The following is a 21,713-nucleotide window of genomic DNA, read 5'->3' as shown; positions in this document are numbered from 1 at the left end:
GAGAAAAAAAAAGGTCTGCTAACTACCCCCCAGCATCTATGTCATAGAATGTTTCTAATGTTAGGAAGTAAGAGGAACATACTAAGGCCAACCCGCAGAGATAGAAACTTGGTAAAAACTAATTTTCTTCAACGTTCTGGTAAAGCAGTATAGATACCTGGATTAATAGTCCTAAAACACACTAGGCTTTAGTTACAGTGACATCACTTCTCAGCAATGTAAACTTGGGCAAACAATTTAATGTTCGGAGATTTTTATCTGTCTTGACCACCTACTATAGTTATGAGGATCAAAAGATATAAATGTAACATAGTATTGTATTCTTTCAAGACAACATTTTGTGGACTAAACAGCATTTTAGAGATCAAAGCGTATAATCACTTTGTAAATGTGTTAACTGAGGCCCACATTTGATCAATGTCTGTTCAAGGTTCTATAGAACTACGACTAACTAGAAGAAATGTGATTTCTGGCTTGGAGCCCATAGCACAATGGTTACAGCGCCAGCCACATACACTGATGCTGGCGGGTTCGAACCCAGCCCTGCCCAGCTTGCAACAGAAAAATAGCCGGGCCTTGTGGTGGGCACCTATAGTCCCAGCTACTTGGGAGGCTGAGGCAAGAGAACTGCTTAAGCCCAAGATTTGAGGTTGCTGTGAGAGCTATGACACCATAGCACTCTACCTAAGGCAACACAGTGAGACTCTATCTCCAAAAAAAAAAAAAAAAGGGAATGTGATTTCTTTTGGTGCTTTCAGCCATACTTACAGGTAAATCCACATGAAAAATGTTTTAGAATTGACATTAAATTTGGTGTTTCTCGTTAGTTTATTACATTCTGACTATAATTCTCAGCATGTGAAAGGAATGTAATACCCTTTCCAAAAGAAATGCATTTGGGTTCATTTTATTTCTCTTACTATTTGATGAATCCTTAAAATCATAGCTATAATAATTAGAAGTGATTTCAGATAAATAGTCTAAGTCAAGGTGAGTAAACATGGTTGGGGACAAATGTGGCTCAAGGCTATGAATGGTTTTTACATTTGTAAAGGGTGACTGAAAAATGAAGAATATCCCACATATTCTATATGGGTCCCCATAGCCAAAAATATTCATATTTACTATCTGACCCATTACATAATTTCCTGGTCCCTATACCCTAACCTAAAAAACCAAATGAGATTTTAGTCAGAAATAATGGGTGGATTATAGAACTCCTACTATAGTTACATTTCTTGCTAAAAGTTTAAATGTCTCTGAAATAACTTTTGACAGTTACTGCATATACAGTTAGTGCTTCAGTGATTCTCAACCAGGGGATCCGAGGGTACATTTGGAAATGTGTATTTCTGTTTGGCATAATGGTTGGAGGGTATTACTGACATTTTTTGTGGGGAGAGAGCAAGAGACACAGAATCCTGCAAAAAACTATCCCACTCAAAATTCTAGTAATCACTTGGTTGACAGTAACAGTAATTGGAACAAACAGCATTATGTAGACCAAAAAAAAAAGTGAGATAAAAGTGAATAATGTGTGTGTGATTCTGAGAATTTCATTCTTGTTCCTTTTTTTTTCCTCGAGATAGCATCTTGCATTGTTGCTGGGGCTACAGTGCAGTGGTGTGAGCACGCTCACTGCAACCTCAACCTCCTGTGCGCAAGTGATCCTCCTGCCTCAGCCTCCTAAAAAGCTGGGACTACAGGTGTGCACTACCACAAACCCAGCTAATTTCTTTTTTCTTTTTGTAGAGATGGTGGTCTTGCTTTGTTGCTCAGGCTGGTCTTAAACTCCTGGCCTCAGGTGATCTTTCCTCCTCAGCTTCCCAAAGTGCTAGGATTACAATCCTAAGTCACTGCACCTGGCTCCTTTTTTCTTTTTTTAATCACTAAAATTCCAAGACTGACAGAAAGGGAGAGGATTAACTTGATATAGAGCTGAAGAAAGAAACCCCCCGGGCCCCCATAATAACTGCTGGAGTCACACAACCTCATTAAACACAGAACTGTCAGAGGCTGATGACAACAGAAGAGTAAAACAGTAGTACCCCATAGGAAACTGGCCTTTTACTCTTTCTAGAGAGAGAATCTATCTCAACCTTGCTCAAATTCATTCCTTCTAGACACTATAGCAAATCCATCCCAATTTGTGTGTCTTCTGGTGGGTGAAATTACTACAAATGAAATGCCAGTTTGTCAACTCTATTTCTTTGCTTGACTGACAGCCTAAGGTAGTTTTCTTTTAATCGTCAATTCTAATTTTTATTTTTAATGATTATTCATACTAAATCACTGCTTATAAAATATAGGAATTAAGATAGCTTAAAATGGTTTACAATGGTTGGGGGCAGATCATTTTAAGTCCTTCCTGACATGTATCATTCTTTGTGCAAATAACTGAGCTAAACATAAAATGCATTAGATAAACAATTCATCACCTTGGGCAAACTTCTATTAACATTTAAGACTAAAAGGTGTCAGAGCCATTAACTAACTTATGTATGTCAGACAGCAAAGAGTCATGAGGGTCAAACACTTACAGACATGGGTGATCTGGACTGGAATCTGCAATGCTGTCATGGGGTTAGGAGAGATGGCTGTATTATCTTCCAAGCGGGCAACTCTTATCTGAACATGTTGTACCCCGGAATTGGAATTACTGTTTGGAACTCCAGATCCTGATTTATTCTCCAAAAACGTTGGGTTGTTTTTTTGGTTTTCATGTAACTGTTTAAGACCTTTTATTAAGACTGAAGGGAGATGGGTAGACAAAAAGAACATTGATTCTCTGACAGATCACTGTGTAAGCAGCTTAAGAGGTTGGGGAGGGAGGTAAGGAGGGAAATTACTTGGAATAAATAATTGCATATTGGATGTGAAAATAAAATACTTTACAACAACCACCTATCTGGAAATTTTTGGAAATACTATCCAATATAACAAAATTTTAAAATTCTTTATATTATTGTTCTTGCTACCTTAAGATTTATAATGCAAAAAAAAAGTAAACACTGCCAAGAACATGGAAACAAGACATTTTCTGATAGAATTCTTGTTATTCAGGAAAAGTATTTGCAATGTTAAGCAGCTTATTTTCATTTTCTAAATCAATAGTCTTTCCACCCAAAGACTCACAGGGACTTAACTGGGTCTCCTTATTCTAAAGGTAGCAGCTAATCTTTTCCAAGGAGTAATATGCTACCATGCGTTCTTGCACAAAGAGGCCAATTCTAGACTTTGCTGTATTCATAAACGATACTAATCCTCTATAACTCAGTGTTTTAATTTTTAGAAATCACATTCTCATCTGGTTCCTCAGCATTTTATGTTCCTTAGGAAAATGGAAATTGGAATGCTATAAAGGGACTAAATTGGAAAACCTTAATTAAGGCTCAGCACCTGCAGTTTGGCAGCTAGAGCACCAGTCACATACACCATGGGACAAGAGTTCAAACCCAGATAAGGTCTGCCAAACAACAATGACGATGACAATAATAAAAAACAGCATGGTGTTGTGGAGGACACCTATAGTCCCAGCTGCTTGGGAGGCTGAGGCAAGGGAATCGCTTAAGCCCAAGAGTTTGAGGTTACTGTGAGCTGTGACGCCACGTCACTCTACCCAGGACTACATAGTGAGACTCTTGTCTCAAAAAAAAGGGAAAACCTTAATCAAACAACTTAAGTTTACTACATAGGCAATGCAATGAAAAATATGCTATGCCTTAAATACACCCATATTAACAAATAAAGTAAGAAATTTGCAGAGCCTTAGTTCAACAAATCACCATAGAATTTCTCTAAATAACAAATTATTTAACTCATAAAAGCTGATTTAGACTTGTTTTCAGAAGATCTTTGTACAAAACAAAAATATAGGCATGAGTCACTTAACGGGGACAGGTTCTGAGTAAATATGTCATATGAACATCACACAGTGTACTTACACAAAACTACACAGTAGGTATACACTACTCCACCCCTATGTTACATGGTTTAGCTCATTGCTCCCAGCCATAAACCTGTAGACTGTGTTACTCTACTGAATACTGCAGGCAGTTGTAACACAATGGTTAAGTATTTGTGTCATTTAAACATAGAGAAGGTCTAGTAAAATATATGAAACCACTGTTGTATATGCAGTCCGTTGTTAGCTGAAACATCATTATGGTGTATGACTGTATATGTAAAATTAATTTCCTCTTCATAGTTGGAGTGGAAATGTGTATTTTTTTGTCTTCAGACTTTGGGGATTACAGATCACATTAACTCTACTCTAGGGAAGAAAAAATGAGTACTCAAAAAAAATAGGGCAGAAATTTAGCTAAAAAAATCTGCCATGGTATCTCTTTAGTTGAGGCAAAGAACATCTAACCTCTCACTACTAAGGAGTAAACAGGGTAAGAAAAAGGAAGAACTTAAAAAAGCAAATAATACATTACCAGAAAATGAAACATCCTTATGGTTTGCAATTTGCCTTTTGATAGTCCACCATTTACTGCGAAGCCATTGTGGTGAACGGACACTGCTCCATCCCTCAGCTAACAGATCCCAGTTAATGTCATTTTCATCAGCTACATCAAGCTCTGCTATCCTACAGGTTACAAAATAAACGTCTGTTAGATGTTAAATTTATTTCTCCGTAAAAACCCTCCTCTGACTGTAAGTGATGGCACTGGCAATAAAGGGAATGGCAGGTTATACCAATGAGAGGCTGCTGTTGCTTGGGAAAGGATTCCAGGAGCGCAGGCCTGCTTCCAGAGCTAAGAGCTAAGAAATCACTAGCAACAGCCTTTTGGAAAACATACAACCAACCAGTGGGCCAAACCATAAATGGTTAGCACCAGATGAAGCACTGTGAAGGAAAGGGAGTAGGCTAAAGGTTAGAATAACAACAGGTTTAGTTGCACAGCATTTTATAATACAATGTGTCATGGTTTGGCCTTCCCTAAGTCATTATTTCCTGGATCTGAGTTTTTCCGTTGGAAAAATAAAAATGTTTCAAAATGAGCTATTTAAAAACGTGAGTAGTTGGAAAAAAGTGAACAAAATCCAAAACAAATGACAGACAAAAATGATACAAGCAACAACAACAAAAAACACCACAACACCCCCAAAACAACAAATATAATAGTACAACTAAGTTTGGGGTTAAAAAAAAAAAATCTTCATTTTCTAGCTTCCACTATCATGGTGATTTTGACTTTCAATAGGGAGCAGCCACAATGCTAGTTTCTATTACTCTGGTGTCTTAAATAATTTTTTGTTGATACTTTTGCCCATTTTAGTCTGAGTCCTAATGGTGAGGACAATTTAATACTTAAAGACGGTGGAATTACTGCCTAAATCTATTAATATTTTTGGATTTTTATGACATGGATATATTTGATTTGGTCCAACTGGAAGGTGTGGAGTTAACTGTAGACTGGGGCCCCTTCTTTGGCAATCTTAGCACAGTAGCCAAGGATTGAAGGGCATGGAGACTGATAGCCCTCTTAGCCCTAAACATGTTCCCCAGAGGCTAGGACTGAGGCACATTGGTGGGACAGTGGAAAAGCTGCACTGCCGCTGCCTGTGCCGTACCTGTTCTGTGGATACAGAGAGGACTTCAGTCTCCACGCCTTCAATCTGGTACTCTGCACGAGCACTAAATCCACTAAAAAGGAACAAACACAAAACAAAAAAGAGCTCAATATGAAATACTTAGGATCTTAAACAGTGGCTCTCTATGGAAAGGATATTTTTCAGATATTAGGCATCTAGGGAAACCAAAAGAAAATAGTCAATCAGGCCATCTACAGCAATTAAACAGCTTTTGTCATTAAAAAGATTTAGGACACGAACCTGAGAATGAGATTGATTTCATCTTCCTTGGTCCACTCAGTCCCCCCACTCTGTTTCCAGTTCAGGTAGTTGAGCCACTTAGAACGACACTGCTTTTCTGAGCGGGTACCCACTCGTTCAGCCACAGCTGCCCAAGACACACCCTGTGTGACTATGTCACCTGGCTCAGTGCTTGTCAATTCATGAACCACTTCTGCAAGTCTCTTTTCTTCTTCTTCTGTCCATTTCCCTGAAAGAAGGAAATCATCCAGACTACCACTGCTACCTTCTCCTTTTACAAATCTGATTCAGCCCTATATTTTATAAGGACTGATGGTATTATGCAGAAGTACTAAGAGTTTATTTCTGAATGACTCTGGTGGGAAACTACCTATCTACTAGACAGTTGTACTTTACTAACAGTCTCAATATAAAAGAAAATACAGAATCCTAATGGACAACACCGACTCTATAAGAAAAGCTACCCACAAACCTAACTATAACACAAAGAATTATGTACTCAAGTTATACCATCTTTTTTCCTTACTATCTCAACTCCAATCTACTTTGATGAAATATCAGTAAGTTTGACACTGATATTTACATGAGGCGGGATAATTAAGTTTGTGAACTCATCGTAGAAAAAGTATACTAACACCAGCACCTAACCCACCCTTTAGAGCAATTCTGGACGTCTTTTTCTGAAATGCCCATCAGAGCTATCAATGTAAGAGGTCTGACAATTAAGTTCGCAAACTAGACCTAGAAAAAGTACTACATACCTCATTGCTGAATATCCCTATGGTCATCTTCAAAGCACTTTCCTGAGCCATCTGGTGACTGTAGTGATAATTAGCAACAAGGTATGTAGCAAAAGGATGAGTTCACGAACTTTATTGTCCAAACTTACACAAGTTTTTATTCATTATGTTTTTGAACCCATACATCCAATAAAAAATAGTATCAAATGTTCTTCTGGGTTTTTTCTTATGGAGCTATAGCAGAAAAATAGGGGGGGAACCCCACTTAAAAAAAAAACCTTTACTGCTATTTCCATTCTGTTACTAGTAGCTAAAAACTTATAGAAAATATCAAAAAGACTATGTGCCTGCTTCAGTATCTACTCATTCAACACACTATTTACTGAATGTTTATTATTATATTAAGAACAGTTCTGGATACTATGGATAGAATTCAAGACAACATCCTATTTCCTACGCTTAGCATGATACAAAGGGAAGGGAATACTCTGAGATTGTGCTGTTTCATGGTATGGAACACCGGAGAAAACTCATCAGAAATTGTATGCTGCAACACAAGAAGGAAGGGGCAGGTCAATCCCTCAAAGTGGCAATGAGAGAATAGCAGCGTCCTCTCAAATCATGTTAACAAAAGGGGTTCTGTAGTCACAGTATTTTATGTGAACTTCTAGGGTCCTATTCTAAACCTGAAACTGTCAACTCTGCCTTCATTCATTAAGTTAGCCATGTCACCAAATGACAGAGTTGGTGGAACATTATGTTTTTACTGCCTTGCAGGTAGTAGTGATGGTGCACCAGCTGAGGAGGAAACATTGGGATTTCATTTTAATAAGGTGGGGGGGGATGAAGATAAATAAATATATGCCCTAGAATCTAACACCAAACTTGAAAACTATTTTTATTTTTTTTTAATTGAAAGAGCACACATTGTGGACCTTTTAGAGAATATTACAGCTAAAAGAGAATTATGAAATTGTAGTTCCAACCTCTTCATTTTATAGAAGTTTAAGGAGACTTAGAAAGGTTAACTGACAATGGCAGAGCCTAAATACTGCTGGTCACCAAGGTTTAAAAGTAATATTAGTACATCTGTATAGATTAAGAGGCATTTATGGTTTTGCCTAGGGCCTGAAAAAAAATTTTTTTTCTATGGAAAAATATACTTCCACGTTTGAAATAAATGAAATACATATAAACCTTTGGAACACAAGCTTTTTCTTGGGACTTGCTTATGAGTAAAGTTTTTCACAGACACATGTTGAAAAGCTCATCATGAATGTAAATTGAATGATTAGATGGGCCTAAAATAAAATTACCTCCTGTAACTAGGCCTTAAAAATAAATACTTTTTCAATTGGAGTAGTTTTAAATCACTACAAAATTGAAACATGCTAGAAACTGAGGTTATATATCTCTGTGAACAATATCACCTTATACAAAAACAAAGTAAAAGAAAAGTTGGGTAAGCTGAAGAAAAAGAAAGACCAGAAAAGTCTGAACTGAGGTGACTGACAATTTTTTCCCCCAGAACGAGAGGACAGTATCTGAAAGGGCTAGAGGTGCAACGGTGAGAAGAAATAACACCAGTAGCACTCGAAGTACCTGTGTTGCAAGTATCCTTCATCAGTCGGCACCGATCTTTGACGGAAGATGCACTTCTTCCTAGCGCCGCCCCTATTGTTGCCCAGTCATTGCCATGCTTTATCCGGAGCCTAAAACAAGAGTCTGCCAATCAGCATTTGGTTCAACTGTTTTCTCCCTTTTAATTTCATCATTTATTCTTCATTCTTCTTCTTCCCATTTGACTGGTTTGGAAGTTGTGGGCAGCAATACTTTGAGAGCCAAAGTTTGAAAGTGTGGCCTTTTTTTGGGGTCCACAGTTGTCTGTGGGTGAAAAAAAACAGGCAGCAATTGCCTTTTTCCTGGGTCAGAGAAGAAATAAGTAACTTGGATATGTGTTCAAAAAAGACCAAATTTCCCCTCAGGTTATTGACATAATCTCCCAGGCAAGCCCCAGATTTTTCCCTTTTGAGCAGTCACCTAACAAACTCTTCTTCAAATTAACTGAAAAAGTTCCATAGGTCTTTACCATCATAAACAGAATCTACCTTCAATTTTTTCATGATCTATATAATTCATTAAAGTATACCTTACGATCCTAACTAAACGAAACAAAATCATGTTTCCTGACATTCAATTGCTTTATCACATAGAGTTAGCTCAGATTTCAGTGAAATATTTGCCAAGTCTCCATTCTAAACTAAGTGATGTACTACAACCTGATTTAGATAGTGGTATATAAATTACCCAAATTTAGTGTTCAAGCCACCAAAAAAAAAAAAAAAAAAAAAAAAAAAGGCCATCTAATCTAATCTCATCTGGAACCCCCTATTAGAGGTCTCAGAAAACATTTGGTGACCGACAAGAGGAGACTAAATTTATACTTTATGGGCATGGCTATTCTCTGTAGGCATGGATCTAGTTACGATCTTTTTATGGTAAATTATTCTTAACAGTAGAATTAAGTTACACCAGTCTGGCAAAAACCTTTTGAAAGTTTCAAAGTAAAACTTTTAAAAACGTAAGACATGAAAAACAAACAGAATTAATGAAGGAATAAAAACTTAAAACTTACTCCTTGAGCTTCTCAATTTCTTCAGGGGTATATCTAGAAATTAAGAGAAATTTTAAAAAATCAATTAAAACAAAAATTCCTAACAATGTTAATTAAAAATCAGAATTTCACTCAGGAAGCTGAATGATAAATTACTTAGCATACTGATAATATTTTAAAGGAGTCTTAATTTAAAGCAGGTTACTTAAAGGTAAAAATAAAGGCTTCTAATTTTCACTGTTTTATAATTTATAATTTCCACTTTTAATAAGCACCAATAGTAAACACTTTTAGTCACAATAAAAGATAAGCACTGTACAGTTTTCTCTAGGAAAATTAAATATTTAAAACATATTTGCCCCAATGCTGCTTAATATTGCCTTTATTTCAAAGTAATGTATAACTGATAACGTAACTATTCTGAAAAACTTATGGATGACATTTTAAACTAGAGTGAACGAAATTGATGCCAAATTCTTTTAAGGCATTAAAAAAAATTAAGATTCTCTAGATTTCCTCTACCCAGGCACGGACATCTGACATACTCTTATTCTTTATTTCAATAGTCAAGTCTTCAGAAGAGTCAATGCAATGTTCTTTTTAAAAGCACGGTTCACTTGGTAACTAAGAAAGGCTGGTCACTTTGTAACCAATGGAAGTACATGGAAAACTGATGAATAGTTAGCTGGAAGTCATTCATGCTCCATTAAAAAAAAAAATTCTTATTCTACTGTCATACAAACATCATTTAATTTTCTTCAGCTCTCAAATGTGCTTTCATTAGCAGGCTGCTGTGAGATAGAGGAAAAGCTGCACCAGTGGCTCAGCAATAACTTGTAAGCCACACTACTGCTACAAAAAATTTCCAAAGAGGGCAGTGTCCAGAGCTCAGTAGGTAGGGTGCTGGCCACATATACCCAGGCTGCTGGATTCAAACCCAGCCCAGGCCAGCTAAACAGCAACAAGAACTGCAACAAAAAAAATAGTCAGGCGTTGTGGAGGATGCCCCAGCTACTTGGGAGGCTGAAGCAAGAGAATCGCTTAAGCCTAAGAGTTGGAGGTTGCTGTGAGCTGTGACGCCATAGTTCTCTACAAAGGGTGACACAGTGAGACTCTGTCTCAAAAAAAAAAAAAAAAAGTTTCCAAAGAGATTAAAAGTCTGACAGTAGCAACATAAAACCAGTGCACAGAGAAATCTTAATAATGCCTTCCCATAAATGCTACCTTTACCAGAAACTTGTGTACTATTTCCAGACATACAGTTATTTTACAGTCTGGTTTAGTTAAAAAAAAAAAAAAAAGTCAGTGACTTAGGAATGCTATATTCTAAAAAAACCAATAAGAAAAATGTTACCAAGGAATTTAAAGTTTTTTCGTATGCTTCTTTCGTATACTTCTAACATGCATACTTTCTATGTTATCACACTACAAAGCAGACTCTGATATATTAAGTAAATCTAATATAAAGTGATTTAGATTCAAATTTCTTTGAGAGGACTTATTATAATGAGGTGAAATTTCACCACATTTACAACATGGACTTAGAGGATAAAAATATTCACTCAAAAATCATTCATAGCTGTCTTTAATTAAGGCCCTAATTATGATTCTATTTTTTTTAAAAAATGACAGTTTCTTAATTATGTTCCCTAATTACATGAAAACATGCAGCATTACAAGTTTTCATACTTTCCCACATGGTTTCTGTCATCATACATGCGAAGCACTCTTCTATAAACTGCAAACAAAGGCCGGTTCAGACCCCATGCTATAGTCCTGTAGAAATCTTTTCTTTCGTCTTTTGACATCTCAAAGATGATTTCTGTAGCATCTTTAATTCCGCGTGCCTAAATGGGTTACATTTCTTTGATTTAGGGATTTCTGATAAAATGCATAAGGATATACTATGCTTTCAAAACTTGTTTTAATGTTAAAGGTCATCAATGTCATTTAGAAAATATATTGCTAATTCATTAACAAGTCAAATATGAACTTTAAAATGTTGAGAAAGATAATGAAGTGATACTTAAATTTTCAAAAATAAACTATCAAATTCAACAAATTCAATTTCTGTCAACTCCTCTTAAAAATTATAAAAAATGAAAAATGAATCAAAAGGCAGAAGAAAACCACAAGAGCAAAATTAATGAAATCAGGAATCAAAGCATAAAAAGAATGAACAAACCTAGAAATTGGTTCTTTGAAAAGATCCTTTAAGAGTAATAAAATTTTAAATGATAAACTTCTGGCAAAATTTAAAAAGACACAAATAATATTAGAAATTAAAAAATGAACCCTCAGTAGAGATGCTGCAGAGATTAGGCAGTTAATTAAAGAACATTATAAACAACTTAATGGCAATCAATTTGACTTTAGATAAAATGAATACAGTCCTAGAAAAAGCCAATTTGCCAAAACTGACTCTGAAAGAGACAGAAAATTGAATAGGCACTGACCATCAAGAAAATTTAATCAGTTACTAATAATCTTCCCACAATGAACATAACCAGGCCCAGATGGCATTTCAAGTAAATCCTACCAAATAGTCAGGAGACATATAATTCTGATCTTAAAACTATTTTAGAATAAAGAAAAAAGGTGGGGGCTGGCACCAGTGGCTTACACCTGTAATCCTAGTGCTGTGGAAGACTGACTGCTTGAGGCCAGGGGTTCAACACCAACCTGAGCAACATATCAAGATATCAACTCATCTCTACTAACTAAAAAATGAACAAAATGAAAGAAAAAAAGTAGATACACTAGACTTCCTTGCTTATTTAATCAGGCCAGCATAACCTCAATAGCAAAATTAGTCAAAGGCAGTGTCAGAAAAGAATTTCAGGTTAAGCCCATTCACTAACATAAACCCCCAAATCCTAATAATATTTTAGCACACTGAACCCAGCAATGTATAAGAAAGTTAATCCACAAATGTCCAGGAATATAAGTCTGTGTTAATTTAAGAGACATCATCAATATAATTAACCACATCAGATTTATGTAAAAAAAGTAAAATCTCAACAGATATGGAAAAGCATTCATAAAATTCAATATACATATGATAAAATACTTAGCAAATCAGGATTTGTTCCTAATTTGATAAAAAAAAATACAAAATATACAACCACTAGAAATGAACAATCAGTTGCAGCTAACATTATGAACTAAAAAAACTAAGAAAAAGTTATTTTATCTGAAAAAGAGTATCTTACCAAGGTTTCTAGGTACAGAAGTGATATAAAGTCATTTACATTCCTATACAAAGATTATGAAAGATTTTTAAAGGTTCTCCCTTACAAAAGCATCATAATTAAAAGCAATAGGACTAAGTCTGAGGCAAGATATGAAAACTTTATTGAAAGACATTAAAGAGTAACTAAAACGAAGAGTTATACACCACATTGTTCAACTGGAAGATGAAATACTATGAAGATATTAATCCACCCCCAACTGATGTACAATTCAATCCCATCACAATAAAATTCAGCAGTTTTTCATGCTCTGAAAACAGATTTTAAGAGCAAATGGCCAAGAACAGCCAGACACTTATGCAGAGATTTGCCCCATCAGATACTGTTCTGAAGATAATGCTGTACTGGTGCATTATCAACAAAGAGAACTTGGAAATAAATTAGAAAACCAAGGAACAAATCCATGAATTTCTGATTTAGGACAGAATGGATGTTGTAGACTGGAAAAACGACTGAGGTTCCATAAATGGTGCTGAGACAATAGTCTTTTATACAGAAAAACAGAAAAATTGAAAACCTCTTGGGAAATAAATAAAACTTCCATAAGATAATGCTTGAGAATGTCTTCATGCATTTGAACCAGGGAAGGATTTCTTAAACATGTAAAACAAAAAAAGATACAAATGATTTTGAAATTAAGAATCTTTGTTCATCAAGTGACTCCTACAAGAGAAAGAAGGGAAAGACAGGCCACTAAATCGGAATATCTATAATACAAATGAACAATAAACCTTTAGTAACCAGCATACATTAAAAACATCTAAGTAGGTTTGGGGACCACAGTCAAGTGGTTAAGGCACCCGCCACATACACTGGGGCCGGCAAGTTCGAACCAGGCCCAGGACTGCTAAACAACAATGACAACTGCAACAACAAAATAGTCGGGTGCCCTAGTGGGTGCCTGTAGTCCCAGCTACCTGGAAGGCTGAGACAACTGAATTGCTTAAGCCCCAGAGTATGAGGTTGCTATGAGCTGTGACGTCATGGTACTCTACTGAGAGGGCAACATAGTGAGACTGTCTAGAAAGAACAACAAAAAAAGAACATCTAAGTAAAAGGAAACGATGAACAACTACATAGAATTGGTAAAAGACATAAACAGGAACTTCAAAGAAACACAAATAGCCAGTAAATATTTAAAACCATAATAAATACCTTTCCTACACACCAGATTTGTACAAATTAATAGCAAAAAAACTCATATGACCATTAACTATGAAATGGGTAACTGCACAATGAAATACAACTGAACAATTTAATAGGGGACGATCTCAAAATCATAATGTTGAGCAAAGCAGCAAGTTATGGAATACTCACAGATAGATAAAAATCACACTGGGTATATTTTATACACCTTTGAATGTATGAAATACCATAGTAAAAAGTTGCAAAGTATTAGAATCTTTTCTAAAATTCTTTCATTTATGCAGTTCCAATTTTGAAACTAACTATTTACTGAGCTCCTACATGCAAGGCACAGTGTGTTGTAGGGTGCCCACACAGTGAAAGATTCTTTTGCCCTCATGCCCTCCTTGCCCTTTGTCTTGCTGTGGCAATTTCTTTCATTTATCCTTTTACCTGAAATATGAAATATATAACATCTAATAACTAAGTGGAATTTTATGATGTTTAAAACTGGCTCTACAGTGTTTTTAGAAAAGTACAACATAATAAAAAGCATAGTCAAAAGTAAAAACCGAAGAAATGTATCTTTTTCCAAAGCAGTGCACTTTGGGGACATTTCCTATTTCTATTTCTGCCAATCCTATCATCCTCCTTCTTCTTTTTTTTTGAGACAGAGCCTCAAACTGTCACCCTGGGTAGAGTGCCGTTGACATTACAGCTCACAACAACCTCAAACTCCTGGCTCAAGTGATTTTCTTACCTCAGCCTCCCAAGAAGCAGGGACTACAGGTGCCAGCCACAATGCCCAGCTATTTTTCTTTTTATTGCAGTTATCACTGTTGTTTTAGCTGGCCCGGGCAAGGAAGGGCTCCAACCTGCCAGCCTGGGTGTCTGTGGCCAGAACCCTAGCCGTTGAACTATGCGCTCTGCCCCTATCATCTTTCTTCTAATTATTCAACAAAATAAATACTCCTGCAGTTACCCCTACTCCTCCTTTTTCTTCTTTCCCAGCATCCAGTCACTAGTCTTCCTTACAGACTACTTGCTCATCGGCCTTTTCCCTACCAATTCTATTTCTACCACTACAGTTTAAACCCTTGCCATTCTCACCTAGTCTACTGAAATGGTTCCACAGAAAGGTCTCAAATCCCACTGTCCTTTAATCACTGGAAGGGTCCTTCGAAATCATCTACTTTAATCTGCCAGACATGAGACAAGCTTTTTAATCCCCAGAGTTTACTACCATTACTGCCTTATCTAAACCCATAGCATTTTCCAGTTTTCACTAAAGTGCATGTGACCAGTAGACTACTTTAACCTAGTCCAGTATGGGAATGGTCAGCAAGTCTCCAGTAATTTCCTTGAGAAAAATATAGTCCACTAACCTCTCTTTTAACCAAGTTATCAGCTCTCCTTAGACCATTTAGTGCCTCTCACTTCCTATAGCAGGCATCCTCAAACTGCAGCCTGCCTTGGACATTTATCCAGCCCACTGGGTGTTTTTGCTGCCGCTGCTGTCCTGTTTAGCAGCTGACTCGTCCTGGGGCCTGCAGTCCGGCCCTCCAATGGTCTGATGGACAGTGAACTGGCCCCCTGTTTAAAAAGTTTGAGGACCCCTGTCCTACAGGATAAAATTCTTAGTCTGCAGCTTAGACTTCAAAGCCCAGTTTTCCATAGGCTATTGATCTTGGGTAAGGGGTTAATTTATAATGTTCTGGTATTAACCACTGATTTCTTATTGCTCATGCTGTTGCCTCTGGTCCTGCTCCAGCCCAAGTTCTGTCCCTTTTACTCAAGACTCAGCTCAAATCTTAGCTCTTCCAGAAATTTTCTGTAATTGTCTTAATTCTGAGAAAACTCTTCCTTCTATGAACTTGTGCAGAACTCACAACATGTATCACTTATGTTGTATAAATCCTGTATCATGCTTCACCTATTTTTCAGCTTTCCCAAATTAACTACTGGCTTTTCAAAAGCAAACAATGTATGTAAAGGAAATTAATACTCCAGTAGAGTAGTTCTCAACTTTCCTAATGCCGTGGCCCTTTAATACAGTTCCTGTGGGTTATGACCCACAGGTTGAGAACTGCTGCTCTAGTGCCTCAAAAATACTATGTTTAAAGAACATTTAATGAAGAGGACTAAGCTGACAAAAAGTAAGCCTGAATAGGAAAATAAATTAAAATTGTAATTGTTTTAAAAATGGAGGACTAACATGTCATAAATTCACTCAAAGAAGATGCATATCTTAAGCTTTAGAAAATATAAAACGTAGTTTACAGACTGCTTAAAAAGGGTTTTAAGATGTTGAGAGGCTATTACCATTCTGTCTAAACTACAGGGTGGCAACTAAAGCAATAAAACTATTTTAAACTGAAAATTAAAAATTTGATTACAAATATACTATAATCATATACCTTAGAATTATTAAGCTACAACATATTAGCCAATCATCTGTTACAAAAATTAGTGAAAAGCTTCTAATTTATACACAAACAGTATGCTGGTTTGGTATTTTGGCAAATGACAGTGAATGAAACACAAAAGTATGCCATAAGATACCTTTAGATAGCGTTCAATATTGTTCATCAAAATATCGATTTCCTCTTTGGACCACATCCCCTGCTTCCATTTATGTCCTTTAAAAAATAATAAATAATGTTATAGAAACTGTTACTCCTTGAGAAGAATAAGATACGAAAGACATTATTTGTGATTAAGTTAACCAAAGATTTCCTTTATGAAGGAATTATCTGTGGGAATAAAATACAGCTAATTTAATTTTTCATTCATCTAGGAGATCCCCAGGTAAAGCTGGTTTCTAAGTAAGAATATATTTGACCCCACTAAAAAAAGTGAATGGTAATCAGAAGACTAGACAAATATTATTTCTATTATCCTTTCAGCTATAGAACTGCTAAAAAGAGTGTTAAAAATAAGAAATGCCGGCTTGGTGCCTGTAGCTCAAGTGGCTAGGGCACCAGTCACATACACCAGAGCTGGGTTGGAATCCAGCCCAGGCCTGCCTAACAACAATGATGACTGCAACCAAAAAATAGCTGGGTGTTGTGGCGGGTGCGTATAGTCTCAGCTACTTGGGAGGCTGAGGCAAGAGAATCACTTAAGCCCAACAGTTGGAGGTTGCTATGAGTTGTGACACCATGGCACTGTACTGAGGGCAACAGCATGAGCCTCTGTCTCAAAAAAAAAAAAAAAAAAAAGGAAAAGAAAGAAAGAGAAAGAAAAGCCAAATCACATTCATAACTTTTTGAAAATTTCTCCAGCAAAAAACTTTTGAGGCAAAAGAATATGTACAAAAGAATTTAGGGCAAGGTAAAAAAACAATACATCGTATGCCAACTAAATAATGTATTATCTTAAGGTGTATATTTATTGTACAGTGGTTGGAAACAATCAATTCACTTATTTCTACTTCCTTTTCATAGTTTAGTGTGACATATATACAATCTCCACTTTATTGTAACAGCTCCCCCAGCCTCCAAGCTGCTTAGTTATCAAATCAAGGTTAGCAGACCCTTGAAAAGGCCTGATTCCCTACTCTTTATAACCAATAACTGCATTATCTTTTTTTTTAGACAGAGTCTCACTTTGTCACCCTGGGTAGAGGGCTGTGGTGTCATAGTTCACAGCAACCTCAAACTCTTGGGTTCAAGTGATCCTCTTGTCTCAGCCTCCTGAATAGCTGGGGCTACAGGCCCCAACAGCTGGTTCGTTTTTAGAGACCAGGTCTTACTCTTGCTCACGCTGGTCTTGAACTCCTGAGCTCAGTAATCCACCCACCTCAGCCTCCCAGAGTGCTAGAATTACAGACATGAGTGCCTGGCTGTATTGTCTTCTTAACACTGCCAAAAATTAGCAATAAAAGCTATTTAGTAGTAATTACTGAAAAACAAATGTTTCATGGCCTTATTCAGTCATTCAAGGCCAAATTTAATTCAATTAGAAAAGTTAAATCACTACAACTACTCAATACTGGTGATGAAGGTCCAACCCAGAAAATCTCAATGACCACAAGCCCTTTCTGTCTGCCTTTTATCTAATAGACATAAAAATTCACAGTGCATCTTACCTTTGTTGGTCAGAGAATCCTTATCTTCTTTAGTTGTAAACCATGCTTGGCTAACTGCTGAAACTTCCTCATTACCCAAGGGAGACATTTCACCTAGTTCATTCTGCAAAATCTTGAAGTTAAAGTAAAAGAGAAAAAAAAGTAGTTTGATTTAATACCCAACCCAAAATTAAAATTAGGTTCCTCACATGAACCTGAAATTAAAAAAAAAAAATAATCACTATGAGTAAATTCATCTCTGCAATGCTAAGAATTATAAAACTTTAAGATCATAATATCAAATTTACTTGTTTTAGATATAGCCAATTTACAGAAAAATATTTCTTGCTGTTTTTATTATGGCAAGAAAACAAAATTATCCACATTACCATAATATGACCTTCATTTAACCAAGTGATGTACTCACGACTCCCTATTTTTTTTTTTTGAAACAGTTTTACTATATTGCCCTCGGTAGAGTGCTGTGGTGCCACAGCTCACAGCAACCTCAAACTCTTGGGCTTAAGTGATTCTATTGCCTCAGCCTCCCAAGTAGCTGGGCCTACAGGTGCCTGCCACAATACCCGGCTATTTTTGGTTGGAACTGTCATTGTTGTTTAGTTGGCCCAGGCTGGGTTTGAACCCACCAGCCTCGGTACATGTGGTCAGTGCCATAACCACTGTGCTAAGGGTGCTGAGCCCTCAATTTTATATAAAAATGGGCTAATAGTCTATATTAAGTATTTAAATCAACATATATAAAGGAGCTTATACATGTACAGTTGTAATCAGTTCCAGATAGGTAAATAGAAATGCCATGGTTGAGTGTTATGACTGGTTAACATCCTTAAAGGTAGTTTGCTGCCTAAAAATTTATACAGGAGAACCCCTGTAAGCTGACCACACAAGGGACCGTAACAAACTAGACAACATAAGGAACCATTGCTACTGTACTGATACTGATATGTAGATGTGGTGTAGATATGTCTGATCTATGAAAAATGAGGTCAACTTAGGAAGGTGGTCAACTATGGAGGTTCTACTGTAGTTATCTGTAATGTAATAATCTCTTGCTTAACTTAAAGGATTAACAGACAAAAATCAAAAGAAATATGCAAAATCAGGGTCTGCTTATTGTCTACTGACAGCTTTTGTCTTAGCCAACCTCTAGAGTTGATACATATATATCCTTATTAACATACTTTCCTCTCAAAGAACTGTGTAGTACTACTACAGCTAAAGTAGTCTTTTATGCAACTACCACAGGCATATATTCAATTACAGAAAACATCTAACAAATTTGCAGAAAAAAGCTGCTTTTGATGGAGTTGACCTTATCCTAAAGAGAGCTATAATGTAAATGAGGAAGAACCTGGTAAAAGTGTTACCATATCAAGTATGATCCAATCACAGGCAGACCAGGATAAGGGGGAAATCACTTACTTAGTGACCACTCAACCCAATTCAGTCTCTAGGCTGGAATAACAACTAAGCAATGTCACTGGCTGGAGTCCTAAGCAGTGCTAAAAATGACTGGCCTACTATGTCTCGAATAACTGAGCTTTGAATTTGGAGAGGAATTAAAAACTCAGCTCACTTAGAGATAAGCTATCAGTGAACAGGTACGATGAGAAGAAAAGTCACATCACTATTGTTATCGACTTTATTTATTAGTTTATCTGGAGACGGTCTCCTCTGTTGTCCCCAGGTGGAGTGCTATAGTATCATAGCTCACAGCAAACTCCTGCGCCCAGGTGATTCTCTTGTCTTTGCCTCCTGAGTAGCTGGAACTACAGGCACCCACCACAATGCCTGGCTAATGCTACAATTACAAGGTCTGAGGCACCACACCTGGCTGCCTACTTTATGTTTATTATCTGCTGGTAATGCCTATCTGTATTTATGAAAGTATTTTACAATAATTGGGCAAAAAGCTAGAAGTCACAGGGACAAGTCTGAAAATTTTTATAACCCTATATTTACATGTCCATTTTGTAGATTTAAAAAAAGATGAAGAGAGGGTGGTGCCTGTGGCTCAAAGAAGTGGGGCACCAGTCCCATATACTGGAGGTGGCAGGTTCAAACCTGATCCCGGCCAAAAACTCCAAAAAAACAAAAAGAGGAACCTTTCCAAACCTGAGAATTGAGACAGATTAGATCAGTAGTCCCCAACTGTGGCACCAGGGACCAGTTTTATGAAAGATAATTTTTCTTTCTTTTTTTTTGAGACAGAGCCTCAAGCTATCCCCCTGGGTAGAGTGCCATGGCATCACGCTCACAGCAACCTCCAACTCCTGGGCTCAAGCGAGTCTCCTGCCTCCGCCACCCAAGTCGCTGGGACCACAGGCACCCACCACAGCACCTGGCCATTTTTTGGTTGCAGCCATCATTGTCGTTTGGCGGGCCCGGGCTGGGGATTCGAACCCGCCACCTTACGTGTATGTGGCTGGCACCTTAGCCGCTTGAGCCACAGGCGCTGAGCCTGAAAGACAATTTTTCCATGGTCTGGTAGTGGGTGGGGAGGATAGCTTTGATCTGGGTCTGCAAACAATTAATTTATATGGTCTCTGTGCAGTCCAACCTCTCTGCTAATGAGAATCTGTATTTGCAGCTGCTCCCCAGCACTACCTGACTCAGCTCCACCTTGGAACATCAGACATTAAATTATACAAAACATGCATTAGATTTTAAGAAGTATGCAACCTAGATCTCTGGCTTACAGTTTATAGTAGGATTCAAGTTCTTATGAAAATCTGATGCTTCCAACAATGTAACAGGAGATAGAGCTCAGGCGGTGATGAAAGCTACAGGGAGCAGCTATAAATCTACATGAAGCTTTGCTCACTTGTCTGCCACTGTCATCTCCTGCTGTACAGCCTGGTTCCTAATAGGCTGCTGGTACCAGTCCCTGGCCAGGAGGCTGGGGACTGCAGTATTAGATGATGTCTTAAAGTCCCACAATTCTCAGAATTTTTTAAGATCTGACACAAGAGTTATACCTTAATAAAGGGTGACACAGAGCTATCAAAAGACCCTCATACAATACACACTTTAAGAACTATGGTATAGGAAATATTCTTTTTTGGGGGAAACATTTTTTAAAATTAATTATTTTTATTAAATCATAACTTTGTATATTGATACATTTATGGGGTTCAGCGTATTGCTTTGATATACAACATGAAATGTTCACATTGAACTAAGTAACACATCCATCACAATTATACTCATTTCTTAATATTTTTGAAATGAGGACACATTCTTAAATGATCTTCTCTTAATCAATTAGATAAAAGACTCCATTTCTCAAGGTATGTTTATTTAGCAGAACCCACTACATAAATCTTATATGCTAGTCATATTAATTAGCTGCAATTTTGGGACAAACTTAATGTCTTATGGCTCAAATTGGCCTAATGTAGAGTTACAATTATCACTAAGTCTTATGGTATCAATCATGTAAACAGCCGTCAAATGAGCAAATAATTACATGGCACGAGTAATATTCAACACTGTCAATAACAAATGAATTCAATGAATATAGCAGACCATATAGCTTTAAGGAAAGGAGAAGCAAGAGCTAAGCTCGAAACATTCAGTAATCATAAGAAACACCTTGGTGATAAGGGCATGGGGAAGGGTTTGGAGAACTCGAAGAGATGAGAGCATTAGTGATTGGCAGGCTACACCTGTGGTGCAAATAGCCACGAGATTACATCTTTAAGATGCTGCAGGAGAAGGCAGTCAAAAGAGAGCTCTTTCTTTCATGGACCCACTTACTCTGACTCTTTCACTTCTCCTGCCCCAGAACACCTGCATGGCATCTCTCTACAAAAGACTGCTAAGATGTATTCTTTTTTTTTTTTTTTTTTTTTTTTTGAGACGGAGCCTCAAGCTATCCCCCTGGGTAGAGTGCCATGGTATCATAGCTCACAGCAACCTCCAATTCCTGGGCTCAAGAGATTCTCTTGCCTCAACCTCCCAAGTAGCTGGGACTACTTGGTGCCTGCCACAACACCTGGCAATTTTTAGAGGTGGGGTCTCGCTCTTGCTTAGGCTGGTCTTGAACCTGT

General features: G+C 37.1%; 1 protein-coding gene across 3 annotated transcripts in view; it reads right to left on the bottom strand.

Moving 5' to 3' along the window:
* Positions 1–21,713, bottom strand: part of DMTF1 (cyclin D binding myb like transcription factor 1) — a 49,450-nt gene that overhangs the window by 6,516 nt on the left and 21,221 nt on the right. For all 3 annotated transcript variants that reach the window (XM_003782636.3, XM_023518806.1, XM_023518805.1), the window contains exons 6-13: positions 17,662–17,773; positions 16,134–16,210; positions 10,885–11,042; positions 9,217–9,249; positions 8,184–8,293; positions 5,842–6,070; positions 4,440–4,591; positions 2,541–2,750 (exon numbers count right to left, since the gene is read on the bottom strand). In XM_003782636.3, the coding sequence (XP_003782684.1) occupies positions 2,541–2,750; positions 4,440–4,591; positions 5,842–6,070; positions 8,184–8,293; positions 9,217–9,249; positions 10,885–11,042; positions 16,134–16,210; positions 17,662–17,773 (1,081 nt within the window). The remainder of the gene's footprint in view (positions 1–2,540; positions 2,751–4,439; positions 4,592–5,841; positions 6,071–8,183; positions 8,294–9,216; positions 9,250–10,884; positions 11,043–16,133; positions 16,211–17,661; positions 17,774–21,713) is intronic.

The sequence above is a fragment of the Otolemur garnettii genome, unplaced genomic scaffold (genome assembly GCF_000181295.1).
Source record: "Otolemur garnettii isolate 467f Iridium unplaced genomic scaffold, OtoGar3 scaffold00005, whole genome shotgun sequence".
Lineage (NCBI taxonomy): Eukaryota > Metazoa > Chordata > Mammalia > Primates > Galagidae > Otolemur > Otolemur garnettii.
The sequence above is the reverse complement of the archived record's forward strand: the minus strand, read 5'-3'. Positions and strand labels throughout refer to the sequence as shown.